The sequence below is a fragment of the Chlorocebus sabaeus genome, chromosome 2, assembly GCF_047675955.1.
Source record: "Chlorocebus sabaeus isolate Y175 chromosome 2, mChlSab1.0.hap1, whole genome shotgun sequence".
Taxonomy (NCBI): domain Eukaryota; kingdom Metazoa; phylum Chordata; class Mammalia; order Primates; family Cercopithecidae; genus Chlorocebus; species Chlorocebus sabaeus.
In genome coordinates, this window is record NC_132905.1 from 93,321,924 (window position 1) to 93,340,093 (window position 18,170).

General features: G+C 46.3%; 1 protein-coding gene and 1 long non-coding RNA gene across 2 annotated transcripts in view; one reads left to right on the forward strand and one right to left on the reverse strand.

Moving 5' to 3' along the window:
* The window catches only part of BRWD1 (bromodomain and WD repeat domain containing 1), a 131,387-nt gene extending 116,766 nt beyond the window's left edge, over positions 1-14,621 (reverse strand). The window contains exons 1-5 of the mRNA XM_007968201.3: positions 14,137-14,621; positions 13,917-13,975; positions 13,754-13,783; positions 13,544-13,603; positions 972-1,122 (exon numbers count right to left, since the gene is read on the reverse strand). Of these exons, the coding sequence (XP_007966392.2) occupies positions 972-1,122; positions 13,544-13,603; positions 13,754-13,783; positions 13,917-13,975; positions 14,137-14,185 (349 nt within the window). The 5' untranslated portion in view covers positions 14,186-14,621. The remainder of the gene's footprint in view (positions 1-971; positions 1,123-13,543; positions 13,604-13,753; positions 13,784-13,916; positions 13,976-14,136) is intronic.
* On the forward strand, positions 14,574-17,241 carry LOC140709970 (uncharacterized). Its single transcript, XR_012090837.1, has one exon. It is a non-coding gene; the product is annotated as an uncharacterized lncRNA (long non-coding RNA).
* The last annotated feature ends 929 nt before the right edge of the window (positions 17,242-18,170 follow it).

Here is an 18,170-nt window from a genome sequence, read left to right on the forward strand (position 1 = left end):
AACAACAACATGGAGCTTGACACAAGTAAAGAAAACAAAGGAAAACAGGCTACCAATTAACTACCATATAACCAGCTAATTACAAAGTGAATAGGGACACAGAAGAGGAAGAATATAAACAGTTTCCTGATTAGTGCCACAGGGTGACATGGCTAGAGTACTAAGAAATAACTAAACCTAACAAACCAGTCTGGCACGGAACTAAGAGGGAGGGGTGTTCTTTCTCAGTTAAGCTTTATACTGGTGGTGCATCTAAGAGATAGCATCACATCAGCAATAGCTCGTAATAAAAAATAATCATGGGATGAACCTGATGTATACTCAGGATCAGAAGAACCAACAATCTTTGCCCATTAGCAGTTTAGCCACATGTACACATAGATTATATCACATACATATACTTAGTCTGAGTCATATATACCAAGCTAACAGAAAAAGAATAGCAATTTCAAACATTTTGCTAGCACATAACTTTGCAAAAAAATTAAATTAGTAAAAAAAGAACCATGCAATTTTACATTTTTGGTGCTTGTTTTCAAGCTGCTACCAAATTTAGAAAATCACTTCCCTTTATAACAAAGGGCTTTCAGAAGCTAAATATCAAATGAAATACTTCTAGCATTTAAAGAGTTTATTAGACACATACAGTTACATTCAATGAAGTTATGAGTGAGCTACAAAATGGAAAATTAAGAACTCACATTGATAAAACCTCAAACAACATCTCAGAATAAATTCAAGCTTTTTAGCTTAACATCTATATCTTTATCAACTTTTTAATGCAGAAGGACCCATTAAACACTTATGTAATAAAATTCAATGTTCTATGCTAAACGCAGAGAATTTTATAGTCCACAGCATGATTTATAGTTACATTATCACCTTTCTTCCACAATGCTTACATTACTTCACAATTATAATCATTATTAGGCTATTAATACAAAGCAGAACACTTCTTCAAATTAAGGTACCTTTTGCTGTACGTAGCAAAGACTGCCTTCCTGCACCAAGTAAAGAAGTGACTCTTGAAATACTGGGTGGAATTTCTTTATCCAACATAGGACCGATGCGCTGGCAGATTTGCAACAGATGATCAGGAGCCACATGCTTATTGGACAAGACCTAGTTGGAGAGCAAGTTTTAATGACAACAGTTTAATAATATCAAAAACTATTAAATACTTAGGGATAAGTCTGGCAAAATGTAAAAAGTATAAACTGAAAACTGTAAAACATGCTGAGAGAAATTAAAGATGACTTAAATAAGCAGTAAGCTGATCTACACATTTGATCTACAGATTCAAACCTGTAACACTCAAAATTTCAGATTTTTTTTGTAGAAATTGACAATTTTGTTTTAAAATTTACATGCAAATGACCTGGCAAAGCACCTTTGAAAAAGAACAAAGGTTGCAGAGCTAACAAAATCTAATTTCAAGACTTGAAATCAGGACTTTATTCAAAATTGCGCTAACGGGGCCAGGCACGGTGACTCATACCTGTAATCTAAGCACTTTGGAAGGCCAAGGCAGGTGGATCACTTGAGGTCAGGAGTTCGAGACCCACCTGACCAACATGGTGAAACCCCATCTCTACTAAAAATACAAAATTAGCCAGGCATGTGGTACACGCCTGTATTCCCAGCTACTTGGGAGGCTGAGGCAGGAGAATCACTTGAACCCAGGAGGTGGACGGTGCAGTGAGCCAGGATCATGCCATTGCATTCTAGCCTGGGCAACAACAACAAAACTCCGTCTCAAAAAAAAAAAAAAAAATTTATGCTAACTAGCCTGTAAGCAAAGCACACATCTTTGAGAGAGATGTTAAGATATCAAAGATCATATAAGACATCAATTAGTATCTAAATCGTGGATAAGTGGTTCTCAACAATACACTAGGCAGTAAAAAACATTAATTCTTTCAGTAAGTATTGACAGCCAACTACGTGCCAGGAACCAAAAGTAGATGTACCTATGGATAACTATAGACAATTACATGTCTCTCATAATTTTAAATGAAAAATAATCATTTATTTACTCCAATGTAAAAGATAAAAGATATCGCTCTCATCTCTACAATGAGAACAAGCTGGATAAACTTTAAAAAATATATAAACCCATCACAGCTGAAAAAACAAAGGAAAGTCTATATTAACTAATCCCAGAAAGTACAAGCTTTTCTGGGAACAGAAAAGGGACTTAGGCCGGGCGTGGTGGCTCACGCTTATAATCCCAACACTTTGGGAGGCCGAGGCGGGTGGATCACTGGAGGTCAAGAGTTCAAGACCAGCCTGGCAGAAATGGTGAAACTCCATCTCTACTAAAAAGAAAAAATACAAAAAGTAGCTGGGTGTGGTGGTGGGCGCCTGTAATCCCAGCTACTTAGCAGGCTGACGTATGAAATCACTTGAACCTGGGAGGCGGAGGTTGCAGTGAGCCAAGACCATGCCATAGCACTCACAGCCTGGGCAACAAGAGTGAAACTCCATCTCAAAAACAAAGTTAAAGAAAAGGGACTCATAGCTGCTTTCAGCCGTAGCAGAGAGGCAGGAAGAACTGACCTCAGACAAGAAGAAGAAAAAACCACTCAAACCTCTAACAAACTTAACAAACTCAAACCTCTAACAAACCACTTGTAGCCAGCATGACTGATCAGAATCCTAAGGAGCTTCAGCTACAGTGAGTCTGCACACCTACCACAATTTTTTCCCATAGGCCTTCACCAACTGCATAGGGCCCAAACACTAAAGCCAGGGCAGCCCTGGAAGAAATCTTACATTCCATATGCACTGCAGAGGCCCTCCTAAGGCTAGAGATAGAACAACAGGGTGGAGAATGATGTCTTCTGACACGGAAAGCCTAGAGCAGGACCACAAAGCAGAGCGAACTCTGTAACAACCTAAAAAGTTGGCAGTCAGGTACAAAGTAGAGCAAGACCTCACAAAGTTTGGAAAGGTGGCAACTCCGACATAAAAAATAAGACACCTCAGGAATTTCACGAGGGCCAAATGTCAAACTCTGCTGGAAGGGAAAGTCTTGATGCCACCCTCAAAGCATGCAAAGCCGGTGATTAACTGAATTTAACAAAGCTCAGAGACGATCGATTACAAATTAGACTGACCCTGTCTCACACACTAACTGCTTGAGAAAAGCACACATCTTTACCAGGGGTAAATACATTACTGCAGCCTCTACTCTTTTTACACAAAAAGTTACAGCATACCTCAAAAAATGATGAGATATACAACAAAGCTAGATATGTGTGTGATCCATGGTCAAGAGGGGAAATGGTCAATAGAAGCAGACCTAAAGAGGGCCTAGATGTTCAAAAATGCTTAGTTGTTATTTCTTCAAACTACTTCTCCCCTCTGTCCTTTCCACTTGGGACTTTAATTACACATTAAACTATTTGATATCATACCACTTATTCAAAAAGCTCAGAGAACCTAAGCAAAATAAATGCAAAGAAAACCACCTAGGTGCACATGTGAAAGGCAGCTTCTGACATGCCCTCTAATAGTGCCCAAAACTCTTGATAGTCACAGACTTGTGAAATACCCTCCCCTCAGTTACTTCCGAATACAGTAACATCGAGAGGATACTACTTCTATGATAAGGTTACAATTGTGACTTCCCTCTTGCTAAGACTCTACTGCCTTGTCAGCTTTCATCTTTTGATAACTCAAGCTACCACACTGGAAAGACCAAAAGGGCGAGAAACTGACCCTGGCCAATAGTCAGGTAGAAACTGAGGCCCTCAGTCAAACAACCCTCCAGGAACTGAATCCTGCCAAAACTACATGAGCTTGGAAGCCTATTCCTCCCCCGTCAAGCCTTCAGCTAAAACCCCAGCTCTGCCAACATTGACTGCACCTTCAGAGAAAAGGAGACAGAGAATCCACCTGAGCTGTGTCTGGACCATTGACTTACAGGAACTGGCAGATAATAACAAATCAGTGTAGTTTTAAGCAGCTAAATGTTGGGGTAATTTGTTATACGGCAATAGATCATGACTACAGGACAACATAGTAAAACTGCTGAAAATGAAAGACAAATAAAAATCTTAAAAGCAACCAGACCAAAAAAACATTATTTTCAAAGGGGCAATAACAAGACTGCTAAATTTTCAACATTAAGGAAGGCATAAGGCAGTAGGACATCTTTAATGTGCTAAAAAAAAAAAAAAAAAAAAAAAAAAGACTACGAACCAGAATTCCATAGCTACTGAAGTCACTGTCAATAAACCTTTGTGTGTTTTTTTTTTTTTTTTTTTGGAGACAGTCTTGCTCCGTCGCCCAGGCTGGAGTGCAGTGGCCCCAATCCTGGATCACTGCAACTTCCACCTCCCAGGTTGAAGCAATTCTTCTGCCTCAGCCTCCCAAGTAGCTGGGATTACAAGCACACACCACCACACCCAGCTAATTTTTGTATTTTTGTAGAGAAGTGGTTTCACAGTGTTGGTCAGGCTGGTCTTGAACTCCTGACTCAGGTGATCCACCCGCCTCGGCCTCCCAAAGTGCTGGGATTACAGGCGTGAGCCACCAAGCCCAGCCAAACCTTCATTAAAAGAAATAACAAAATAAGTTCTGCAGACAGAATAAAAACTACCACAAATAGGTCCCACGGAACTGGAGGAAGAAATTTTAAATACCAGAAAAGATGTATAGGTAGGTAAGCAAATGAATATTGACTTTAAAACAACATTAATAACATCTTGAAATTTTTATAATACATGAAGTAAGGCCAAGCTGAGAGCAGCGGCTCAGACTTGTAATTCCAGCACTTTGGAAAGCCGAGGTGGGTGGATCACCTGAGGTCAGGAGTTCAAGACCAGCTTGCTACCATGGTGAAACCCCACCTCTACTAAAAATACAAAAATTAGCCAGACATGGTGGCACATGCCTGTAATCCCAGCTACTTGGGAGGCTGAGGCACAAGAATCACTTGAATCTGGGAGGTGAAAGTTGCAGTGATCGGAGGTCGCACCACTGCACTCATGCCTAGGCGACAGAGTGAGATCCCGTCTTAAAAAAAAAAAAAAAAAAAACTAGTAAGGCCAGGCAGGCAGATCACTTGAGGCCAGGAGTCCAACACCAGCCTAGGCAACATGGCAAAACTTCATCTCTACTAAAAATACAGAAAATAGCTGGGTGTGGTGGCATGCTTCTGCAATTCCAGCTACTTGGGAGGCTGAGGCAGGAGAATCACTTGAACCCAGAAGATAAAGGTTGCAGTGAGCCGAGATCACACCACCACACTCTACCCTGCACAACAGAGAGAGACTCCGTCTCAAAAAAAATGATTACTAGCTCAATAATTATTACAAGATGGTGACAACTAACAGTTATAACTTCATTTATTTGGGAAGTGGTAAAGGAACTAATTTAATGTATACTGGTAATGTATATTGAAACCTCTGGGGAAACCACCAAAAGAATAATAAAAGGATATATAACTAAAAAGAAATAAAGAGGGCTGGGCACGGTGGCTCACGCCTGTAACCCCAGCACTTTGGGAGGCCAAGGCGGGTGGATCACGAGGTCAGGAGATTGAGACCATCCTGGCTAATACGGTGAAACCCTGTCTCTACTAAAAATATAAAAAATTAGCCGGGCGCGGGTGGCGGCGCCTGTAGTCCCAGCTACTCGGGAGGCTGAGGCAGGAGAATGGTGTGAACGTGGGAACTTGCTGTGAGCCGAGATCTCGCCACTGCACTCCAGCCTGGGCGACAGAGTGAGACTCCGTCTCAAAAAAAGAAAGGAAAAAAGAAATAAAGAGGCCAGGTGCGGTGACTCACATCTGTAATCCTAGCACTTTGGGAAGCCAGAACAGGTGGATCACGAAAGGTCAGGAGTTCAAGACCAGCCTAGCGAATGTGGTGAAACCCCGTTTCTACTAAAAATACAAAGATTAGCCGGGCATGGTAGCAGGCGCCTGTAATCTCAGCTACATTGGAGGCTGAGGCAGGAGAATCACTTGAGCACGGGAGGCAGGTTGCAGTAACCCAAAATCACGCCACTGCACCCCAACCTGGGCAACAGAGCAAGACTCCATCTCAAAAAAAAAAAAAAAAACAGTTACTTAAAAAAAGAAAGAAAGAAGGAATAGTTAGTCCACTTCGGGAGGCTGAGGAGGGCAGATCACTTGCTCAGGAGTTCCAGACCAGCCTGGGCAACATGACAAAACTCTACCTCTACAAAAAAAATAGCCAGGTATGGAGGTGCGTGCCTGTGGTTCCAGCTACTCAGGAGACTAAAGTTGGAAGACGGCTTGAGCCCAAGAGGCTGAGGCTGCAGTGAGCCGTGATCATGTCACTGTACTTCAGTCTGGGTGACAGAGTGAGATCCTGTCTCAAAAAAAAAAAAAATAAGTAGAATACTTTTTACGTTTTCGAAATCTTGCTGTCATCTTAAAATAATACTTGATTAATCAAAAAAAAAGTGAGAGAAGGAATAAAGAAGAAACGAGATAAAGAACAGGTAGACTTAAACCCAATTACGTTTAAGTAATTACGTTAAATACAAATAAGCAAGGCACAGTGGCTCACACCTATAATCCCTGCACTTTGAGAGGCCAAGGCGGGAGGATTGCCTGAGTCCAAGAGTTCAAGATAAGCCTAGGCCACATAGTGAGACACTGGCTCTACAAAAAAAATTTTTTTTAATTAGCCGGCCACGATGGCACACACCTATAGTCTCAGCTACTCAGGAGGCTGAACCCAGGAGGTCAGAGCTACAGTGTGCCATGATCATGCCACTGCACTCCACCCTGGGCAACAAAGTGAGAACTTGTCTGGAAAACAAAACAAAACAAAAATACAAATGACCAAAACATCACTGAAAGAAGGCACATAAAACTACAAGCTGTTTAGAGGAGACAAACTTTAAATATGTGAACACAGAAAGGTTGAAAGGAAAAGGACAGAAAAAGATACACTGCCATCACTAACCAAAAGAAAGTAGGCGTGGCCATCTTAACGTAAGGCAAAGTAGATAGGAAGACAAGAAGATTATGATGAATAAAGTATTTTTTAATATTTAAGGTCAATTCAATAGGAAAACAAAAATCCTAAATTTGAATGTACCTAATAACAGTTTAAAAAAGCACAAAAAGAGCGATAAATCCAGAATCACATTTGGAGCTCGTTTTTTTTTGTTTTGAGCTATCTTGCTTTGTCACCCAGGCTGGAGTGCAGTGGCACAATCTCCGCCCACTGTAACCTCCGCCTCCCGGGTTCAAGCAATTCTTCTGCCTCAGCCTCCCAAGTAGCTGGGACTACAGGCATGTACCACCATGCCTGGTTAATTTTTGTATTTTTAGTAGAGACGGGGGTCTCACCAGGTTGGTCAGGCTGGTCTTGAACTCCTGACCTCAAGTGATCTGCCCGCCTTGGCCTCCCAAAGTGCTGGGATTAAAGGTGTGAGCCACCACATCCTGCTGTAGTTGGAGATTTTAACAAATCTTTCTCAGGAATCAATACAGTAAGCTAGCAAAAATTCGTAAGGAGACACATGATCCAAAAATACACATATCACTCAACTTTTATCCCTTAGATACAAATAACTTGTTGTTGGGTGAGCCTATGGAAACTAGTAACTACTGTCTTTTAAGGTAACACAGTCAGCCAGGCACAGTAGTTCACACCTGTAATCCCAGCACTTTGGGAGGCCAAGGTGGGTGGATCACCTGAGGTCAGGAGTTTGAGACACCAGCCTGACCAATATGGTCAAACCCCATCTCTACTAAAAATACAAAAATTAGGCCTGGTGCGGTGGCTCACGTCTGTCATCCCAGGACTTTGGGAGGCTGAGGTAGGTGGATCACAAGGTCAAGAGATCGAGACCACACTGGCCAACATGGTGAAACCCCGTATCTACTAAAAATACAAAAATTAGCTGGGCGTGGTGGTGCATGCCTATAGTCCCAGCTACTCAGGAGGCTGAGGCAGGAGAATCGCTTGAACCCAGGAGGCGGAGGCTGCAGTGAGCCAAGATTGTGACATTGCACTCCAGCCTGTCGACAGAGCGAGACTCCATCTAAAAAAATAATTTTTTTTTTTTACATACAAAAATTAGCTGGGCATAATCCCATGCACCTGTAGGCCCAGCTACTCGGGAGGCTGAGACAGGAGAACTGCCCCAGGAGGCAGGGGTTGCAGTGAGCCCGGTGGCACCACTTCACTCCAGCCTGGGCGACAGCACAAGACTCTGTCTAGAAAAGAAAAAAAAAAAAAACCTTATCTGGGTGTGGCTATGCACTCCTGTAGTCCCAGCTACTTGGGACACTGAGGCAGGAGGATCACCTGTGCCCCAGGAGTTTGAGGTTGCAGTGAGCCATTCATTACCGTGCCACTGCAGTCCAGCCTGGGCAACAAGAGACCAGAACTCAAAAAAAAAAAAAAGAAGAAGAACTGAGACTAGTTACCTTTAATTTTTTTTCTTTTTTTTTTTTTTTTTTGAGACGGAGTCTCATTCTGTCACTAGGCTGGAGTACAGTGGCACAATCTTGGCTCACTGCAACCTCCACCTCCTAGGTTCAAGTGATTCTCCTGCCTAATCCCATTATTATTTAGTTTCACAGTGGAACTCTAAAGACCCTTCATCCTGAGGGTAGCTAATTTCTTTCCTCTACGGATTCTGTATTGCGATTGACTATAGAGATCTATCATTCTATAGGTATTTCATTTGTAACTTGGGAACACTTGATGATAGCAGTGTGACTGATGAGACACAGTCTAGCAATACAGCAGTGCAGGTAGAGACCAGAAACTTGGGAGCTGGACAAGGAGGCTCACACCTGTAAACCAAGGTTTTGTAAAATTTTTTTCCACAGATGAGGCATTGCTTATGTTGCCCAGGCTGCTCTCAAACCCCTGGCACCAAGTGATCCTCCCACCTCAGACTCTCCAGTCTCTGTATAGCCTTAGTCACCCCACATGACTTCAATTCTTATATAAAGCAAAAGTAGGCCTGGCAAGGTGACTCATGCCTGTAATCCCAGCACTTTGGGAGGCCAAGGCAGGTGATCACTGAAGGTCAGGAGTTCAAGACTTACTGGGCCAACATGGTGAAACCCCGTCTCTACTAAAAATACAAAAAGTAGCCAGGCATAGAGGTACATGTCTGTAATCCCAGCTACTCAGGAGGCTGAGGCAGGAGAATTGCATGAACCTGGGAGGCAGAGGTTGCAGTGAGCCAAGATCATACCACTGCACTCCAGCTTGGGTGACAGAGTGACACCCTGTCTCAAAAAAAAAAAAAAAAAAGCAAAAGTACCAAAAATACTCTTGCCCCTAAATACAGGTTGGAATAACAGCATGATCACAAGTTTAAAATAAATTGTGGCGGCCGGGCGCGGTGGCTCAAGCCTGTAATCCCAGCACTTTGGGAGGCCGAGACGGGCGGATCACGATGTCAGGAGATCGAGACCATCCTGGCGAACACGGTGAAACCCCGTCTCTACTAAAAAAAAAAATACAAAAAACTAGCCGGGCGAGGTGGCGGGCGCCTGTAGTCCCAGCTACTCGGGAGGCTGAGGCAGGAGAATGGCGTAAACCTGGGAGGCGGAGCTTGCAGTGAGCTGAGATTCGGCCATTGCACTCCAGCCCGGGCGACAGAGCAAGACTCCCTCTCAAAAAAATAAATAAATAAATAAATAAATAAATAAATAAATAAATAAATTGTGGCTTTATAAACACTAATACTAGAATCATCTAAAAAGCTTTTAAAAATACTGATGTCCAGTCCTACCACAAAAATTCTGATATAACTGGTTTGGGGCATACTCTGGACAACCAGATTTTATAAACCTCCCCAGATGATTCTAATCCGAAGATGAAAACCACTGAGAAAAAGGAACAAGTTAACATCATGAGGAACAATGAGACAAATACAGAAAATACAGGATGTAAAACATTCTACAGGATAAATGATTCGGTCTCCAGTAAATCAATGACACAGAAACAAGACTATTCAAGATAAGAAGAGATTGAAGATAATCAGGACAGGGGACGGGTGCGGTGAATGATGCCTATAATCCCAGCACTTTGGGAGGCTGAGGCAGGCAAGTCACAAGGTCAAGAGATGGAGACCATCCTGGCCCACATGGTGAAACCCCGTGTCTACTAAAAATACAAAACTTAGCTGGGCGTGGTGGTACGTGCCTATAGTCCCAGCTACTTGGGAGGCTGAGGCAGGAAAATCGTTTGAACCCAGGAGGCGGAGGTTGCAGTGAGCCGAGATCGCGCCACTGCACTCCAGCCAGGCGATAGAGTGAGACTCCATCTCAAAAAAACAAAACAAAAATCAGGGCAGGTGTGGTGGCTCACACCTGTAATTCCAACTTTGGCAGGAGCATTTGAGACCAGCCTGGACAACATAGTGAGTCTTCTTCTCTAGGGGGAAAAAAAAAAAAAAAACTTAGCCAGGCGTGGTGGCACATGCCTGTGGTCCCAGCTACTCAGGAGGCGGAGGGCTGAGGTGGGAAGATTGCTTGAGCCTGGGAAATGGAGGTTTCAGTGAGCTGTGATCATACCACTGCACCCCAGCCCGGGTAACAAAGTGAGACCCAGTGTGGGGCGGGGAGAGAAAACAATCAGTGCATGTATGGACCTTGTCTGAAGACTAAATAAAACTAATTGTAAAAAGACACCTAGGGAACAAAAAGAAAATCTGGATATGGACTCTGTGATATTGGCACTTGATGGTATAATAAGGATCCTTATTTTTTAGAGAAGAACTCCGACAAATTTAGAGATGAAATGTAACGTCTGGAATTTGCCTTAAAACATTTCAACACATTAACCAATGAAATGAACGACTTTCTGGAATTTGCTTAAAAACAAGGGAGCAGGCAATATGCAACATTCTCTCATAATCACTGAAGTTGGAAAACAGGCACCATTATTTTCCAAAGGGTGGGTCATTATTCTATTGCTTTTGTTTGAAGATTTCCATTGATAGTTTATTAAAACATATGTATACCTCAAACAGAAACCTAAGTAAATATAGCAAGTTAGTAATGTTCAAAATCCAAATTTGTTGGCCAGGCGCAGTGGCTCACGCCTGTAATCCCAGCACTTTGGGACGCAGAGGCGGGCAGACCACCTGAAGTCAGGAGTTCAAGACCAGCCTGGCAACATAGTGAAACCCCTTCTCTACTACAAATACAAAAATTAGCCAGGTGCCTGTAATCCCAGCTACTCAGGAGGCTGAGGCAGAAGGATCACTTGAACCCAGAAGGCAGAGGTTGCAGTGAGCCAAGGTTGCTCCTCAAACCAGACTGTCTCAAAAAAAATAATAATTCAAATTTGTTGCTGGTATAGAGGGGTGCATTATATTATTCTCATCTGTGTACATTTGAAATAACTTTGTTGTTGCTTTTGTTTTCAGACAGGGTCTCGCTCACCTAGGCTGGAGCACAGTGGCTTGAACAGAGCTCACTGCATCCTTGACCTCACTTCAGGAAGATCTGGAACTCCTGGCCTCAAGCATCCCACCAAAGTGCTGGAATTACAGGTGCAAGCACCACAGCTTGCCTGGAATACTTCTTAATAAGGTATTTCAAAAAGACTTTGAAAGTTTAGAAGGTATACATATACCATTAACAAAAGAATAATTCTCTACACAGGAGGTTCATCATCATTTAGTCCTGGAGGACTGGAGAGCAGAGAGGAAGGTAAAAAGAAAGGATACCCACCAGACAGACCAAATCAGGGAGGAAATAAGAGATGCCATATGTCACAGTCAAATCACAGCCATATTATCACAGAATTTAAATGACTTTAAACAACAGTAAGTAGGGTTTTAAGCAATTCTAGCAACAAAAGCCAAAAATCTTATATAAATTTTTTTGGTTTTTTGTTTTGGTTTAAGAAACTAGGCCTTGCTCCATCTCCCAGGCTGGAGTGCAGTGGCAGGAGAATAGTTCAATGCAGCCTCAAACTCGCAGAGTCAAGTGATCCTTCCGCCTCAGCCTCCGAAATAGCTGGGACTCACAGGCACGCACCACCACATCCGCCTAATTTTTCTGTTACTTATTTTTTGTGGAGGCAGAGCTGGTCTGGAACTCCTGGCCTCAAGTGCTCCTCCCGCCTCGGCCTCCTAATGTGCTGGGATTGCAGCTATGAGCCACTGCACCCAGCCCCTATAAATGTATTTTAAAAGTAACTTTTCCAGTAGTTACAGCACTACATTTGTTTCAAGTTATTTTCTCTCAGGTAGCACGACTACAGCATCATAACCAACAATGCTTTTCCGCTTCACCGATAAGGCTATATTATCTGTGGAGAAAACTAAAAGAGGGCGTCCTTTAAATGTTTCCTCAACATTTACAAAAAACCTATCTCAAAATGTCAAACTCAAGAAAACAAATTGCCATCATCAAAATTTCTATAACTCATTCTCTTGAAAACATCCACTTTTAAGTGTTTACTTCAAAATCTAAGAAGGCAAATATTAAAATTACTTGCTACTTGCACCAGGCTTCAAGTTTTAAGTGCTCACGAAAATAACATATCCTCTGGTTTCTTTTGTTGTCTCTAATTCAAAACCGGTAATCTTCTAAAACTGTTTTTTCTTCTTTTCACTTGCTACCATACTCTACCGCTTAAGGGTTACAGGTCTTCAAACTGTGGCAAAAGATCACTCAGAAGCTCTTTTCCCTCTCAATTGTTTTCCTTATACAAGATGCTGAACATGGCCTGGCAATCAACGAATTTCCTTTGTCCTAATAACCAAATGGCAAAAATACATTCCTGAAAAATGTCTCCAGTAAAAACAAACGAATCCCTGCAACTGCTGTTAACTACAGATAAAAGCAAGTTATATAGCGATATTAACCAGGTTCACAAAAGAAATGAGACTGTAATGCACGATTAACCGAGCTCAAAAAAAAAGTGTCTATTTAAAGCACTTTATTATCTACAGCAAGATCAGTGTGAAACTCATCAACTTTCTACGGCGTTCAACAAATATTGTACAGGAGAAAAGAGCACAAGTATTACAGGAGCATATTCACACAGCTGCAAGATTTTTATGACGCTGCTGCGGACAAAACAAAAAATAAAAAGCTCAACACAAGAACATTTCTCCACCTTCAGAGACCAATGATTCTATTCCTAAGGAACAAGTGGGGGACAGACCCGGGCGGGGCAAGACAGGAGAGGCCAATCAGAGCGCGAGTTACAAGCGCGGTGGAGGTGGGGGGCGCGGATGAAACCGCCCCGTTGAATGGCTGGCTGCGCACGCCACACCCCGCAGAGGCGGCCGCACCTGGAGCCCCACCCCTGCCGCAGGACCTCCGCGAGTCGCCCCCACCGCTCCGCCCCGCGCCGCCCCCCATGACTGTTTCCTGCCAAAACAAACCTGGCCGCCTCAAAAACAAAACAAAATATTCAGCGGGGAAGGCAGCTGTCCTGGGGCCGCCCTCCAGTGCGGCTCACACTTTGCACCCCACGGGCCGGGGTCCCCGCGAGGGGAAGGGGCAGGGGCAGGGGCGGGGGGCGGTGCACGGAGAACCCGGGGAGCAAACGTGCCCAATGCTCACCAACTCCTCGTAGCTCCTGTTGTGCTCGTTGCCCTCCCAGTCCAACCTCTTCGGCAACAACTGGAAAGACACGAAACGCACACGAGTGACCACCGCTCCGGCGCGGGGCGGGCGGGGGGCGCGGGGCGGGCGGGGGGCGCGGGCGAGCATCCCTCAGGGCAAGGTCGGGAGGAGGGACGCGAGGGAGCGCGGGGACGGGCGGGCACAGACCTGGTACTGCTCCAGCTCCTGCACCAGCACCTGCGGCCGAGAGACGCGCGGTCAGGGGTGGGGCCGGGCCCGGGGCGCTCCCGCTTCACCCCCGCCCTCCACCCGCGACCCCCGGCGGCGGCGGGGACACCAAGTCCGCAGCGGCCCGCGGGCCCGCACTCACCTGGGCCGCTCTCCGACACGGGCCCGCCGATAGGTACCGGGCGATGAGGAAGTACAGCTCTGCGGGAAGACAGGGAGTTGGATCAAGCCCGGGCAGGGAGGGGACGGGGCCCGGGACCGGGACCGGGACCGGGACCGGGACCGGTACGGGGCCGGGGGAGCCGGGGAAGCCGAAGCAGCTGGGAGCGCCAGGACGGGGGTGGCACGGCCTCGCGTCTTACCCGACTCGATGAGAGGCACCGGGCGTCGGGCGGACGAGGGCTCCGCCATGGCCGGACACGGGGCGGGAGGCGGGAGCGAGCGAGCGAGCGGAGCGTGTAGGCCGCGCCGAGGCCTGACCGGGCTGGCGTCCCCTCTCCTCAGGCGCGCGCCGCCGCCGCCGCCGCCGCCGCTGCCGCCGCCATGCCGTGCGCGCCGCCTGGTCCGACGCCTCCGCGGGGGAGGAAGTAGTGCCTCACAGGAGACGGAAAGTAGTCCCTCCGTGGGGGGCAGGGGCCTCGGCGCCAAGGGAGGACTGGAGCTCGCGTCCCGTCCGGGAAGGCGAGCCTCGCTCCGCTCTCTGTCTCCGGGGACTCGATGAGGAGAACGTGACGCGGGGCCAAAGACCTGGGCGCCCACGGTAGCGGCGGCGAGTGGGGGAGGGGAGGGCGCGTGGCTCGGATCCCTGCGCGCGATGAGGCGGCCGCCCAGGCTTTGTGAGGCGGCGGCGCGACGCCGGGCGGTCCGGCAGCGTGCGGGTGCCGGGGGCGGAAGCGCGGCCGCCGGAGGGGGCGAGTCACCGCCGCCCCCCGCGGGACCGCAAGGGCCCCGAGCCCGGGTTCGGCAGGGTCGCCGGCTCCGGGTCGCTCGGAAGGGTGATTTCACGAACCGGTCGTCTGGGGCCAGCGCGTTTTGCCCCCCACGATAGACCCCTCGCTTCGAGGACGCGAAAGCTTTGGAAGCGAGGATTGGCTCGCCGCGCCTCCCGCACAGGGGAACGCCGCCCGGACCCGCGCGCCTAGGGCGGGGGCCTCGGATACCGGCGTTGCCGGAGCGTCTGCGGCGCTGAAGGCCGCCGAGACCCCGCTGCAGCCCCCAGAAGCCAGCAGCCTGGTAGAAAATTACATAAAATGCAGCGCTTCGCCGAGGGGGTGCGAGTCGGGGGAGCAGCGCGCAGCTGCGGCTGACGGCTCGGCCGGATCCGTCCGGGCATGGACAGGAAAACGGGATTGCGGGGAGAAGGCGGTGCAGACGGGCCGCAGACCCTCCCTGAGAAGAGAAGCCGGAAACTCGGGAGCCATGTGTAGTTAGAATCCTCTTGGAAGACTAGTAGGATGTGAGGTTGGAGAGGTGGACGAGGACCAGAGAATTCCCTTGTCTTGCCAGGCTTCTGACCTAACTATGAGTTTCCTCAGCGCATCCAGCCTGCCCTGCTGTGACCCCTGAAGTACAGCGGTAACCCTAAATGCTGTCCCTGCCTTCCTGGAGTGCGCGTTCGCGTTCTGATTCTTACTCATGGCAATAACCCACACACCACATAGAGGTTAAATGTGGTTCAGGTCAGACTCTGGGGCAGGACTCACTGCCTGCACCTTGTCTTGGCTCCACCAGCTTGACCTTGAGCAAGTCACAACCTGTGGGTCTCAGTTTTCCTTACCAGTAAACCGTAGATAATTCCTCACTAGTAAACAGACAATATTTGTGCCTGCCTCATAAAGTGGTGAGGATTTATGAATTAATGTGTTCCTGGCATATAGTAAGCACCGTATACAGTTGGCTTTTGTTTACACCAAATAGCAAAAGCTTTTATTTTATTTTCTTGAGACAGGGTCTTGCTCTGTCGCCCAGGCTGGAGTGCAGTGGCGCGATCTCACCTCACTGCAGCCTCAGCCTCCCGAGTAGCTGGAATTGCAGACACGTGCCACCACGTCCGGCTAATTTTTATATTTTTAGTAGAGACGGGGGTTTCACCGTGTTGGCCAGGCTGGTCTCAAACTCCTGGCCTCAGGTTATCCACCCGCCTCGGCCTGCCGAAGTGCTGGAGATTACAGGCGTGAGCCAACGCGCCTGGCCAAAAGCTTTTATATGTATTTATAAATAGATACAGATATCTGTAAGGCTGTCCAGGCGTGGTGGTTCACGCCTCTAATCCCAGCACTTTGGGAAGCCAAGGCGGGCGGATCATGAGGTCAGGAGATCAAGACCATCCTGGCCAACATGGTGAAACCCCGTCTCTACTAAAAATACAAAATGTTAGCCACGTGCGGCGGTGCGCGCCTGTAGTCCAAGCTGCTTGAGAGGCTGAGGGCAGAATTGCTTGAACCCCGGAGGCGGAGGCTGCAGTGAGCAGAGATCGTACCACTGCACTCCAGCCTGGGCAACAGAGCAAGACTCTGTCTCAAAAAAATATGTATCTGTGAGGTAACAATCTAAACATGTTTGAGCTAGTGCATCAGTAAGTTAACTCCTTACATCTGTTAACTCAGCAAGCAGTAACAAGTGATGGTGATTTAAAAAAAAAAAAAAAAAGGAGTGGGAAATGAGCCACAGCTTTGCCATCAAAGACTTCAGCGTCTCTTAGGGGAAACAGATGTAAGCAAATAATGACACGATTTAGGGCAGAGATAGGAGGATCAACTTGCCTCTGCGTGGGGCAAATGTTAGGGAAGTTCAGGTTATCCAGGCTACAATGTGTGTAAAGGGATTTCAGACATAGAAACAACAGAGGGCCAAGACATAAATATAATTTTTAGTTTAAGGAATCTGAAATTTAGTGTGACTACTTGGGGTGACTTCGGAGAGGATGGGACCATGATGTCAGAAGCTGAAATTGGTAGCAGTTGAAGGATTCTAAGCCAGGAAGGAATCATTTTCTATTTTAGGATGGATTTGAGAAAGTTAAGACCAAGAGGCACTTAACAGACCCCTGAAATGGAAAAGATATATGAGGGCATTGGTTATAAGGATAGTGAAGAGACAAGTTCAGAAATATGTAGGACATTAAGTCTGCAAGATGAAGTTGGGATGAAATAAAAAATAATCACAAAAATCTCATTTGGGGCTTGCCGAGGTTGTGCCAACAAATAAGGTAGGGCATACAAGCTGGTAGCTAGATTGTTAACATGAGTAACTGCTTGCAACAACTTGATTATTTGAAGTTACAGTGCATTGATAACTATGGTACAGTGTGATCTGATGCTGCAAGATTACCAATGTTACCAAATGACAAAGACATCAGGGGAGAATTTAAACTTTCAATGATTGACCAAGGAGTTGTGCATTTCATTTTGTAACAAGGGCATAAGATAAAAACCCCCAAAAGATATTAACAAGAATTTATATTCCAAGCTCTGGTCATTGTCTGAAATTACAGTTCTGGTGGTTGGCAGCATAGTAACCATTACAGGAGATCGGAGATGATGACACGAGCTCAGACACAGTGGCTCACACCTGTCATCCCAGTGGTTTGGGGGGCCAAGGCCAGAGGATTGCTTGAGCCCAGGAGTTCGAGACCAGCCTGAGCAACATAGTGAGACCCCATCGCTACAAAAAATAAAAAAATAAAAAATAGCCAGGCATGGTAGGTGTGTACCTACAGCCCCAGCTACTTGGGAGGCTGAGGCAAGAGAATGGCTAGAGCCTGGGAGATCGAGGCTGCAGTGACCCATGACCACAGCACTGTTCTCCAGCCTAGGCAGCAGAGCAAGACCCTGTCTCAAAAAACAAAAAAACAAAACATGATGACATGAGTTTTCCTTTGCAAGCGCCCTGGGAGTCCTTTTACGACTTACTGTCACGTTCATGACAAATACTCTTTCTAGATTTTGAATAGGAAAAAAGATTTCTAATGAGAGGGAGAATATCTTCCCCATTCAACTCCCAGATGTCAAAAAACTCAGATACAACTCGCATGTGCCTACCAGGAGGAGGAAAAGGAAATACGCTGTCCAGGAGCAAGTCCTTAGTGGGTACCCGCCAGAAGTGGTCTCCAAACAAGGCAAGAATCGGTGTATTCCTCACACAATTCAATCCAAGCCATTCCTTACGTACACACTGAGGTTTGCTTTTGGGTAAATGGAAATAACTTGAGTTTCACCACAAGAAAGCTAGATGGTAAGTAAATGTTGGAAAGTCTTAACAGCAGGTGACATTAAGCTACAGGGTTGCATTTTCAAGGGAACCAATGTCTTAGCCGGTGGCAAGCAACTCCTGACTGGATAAACAGCTCTCAGATGTTGATGATAGGCTCACTGCACAAGGAGAAAGCTGAGGCGCG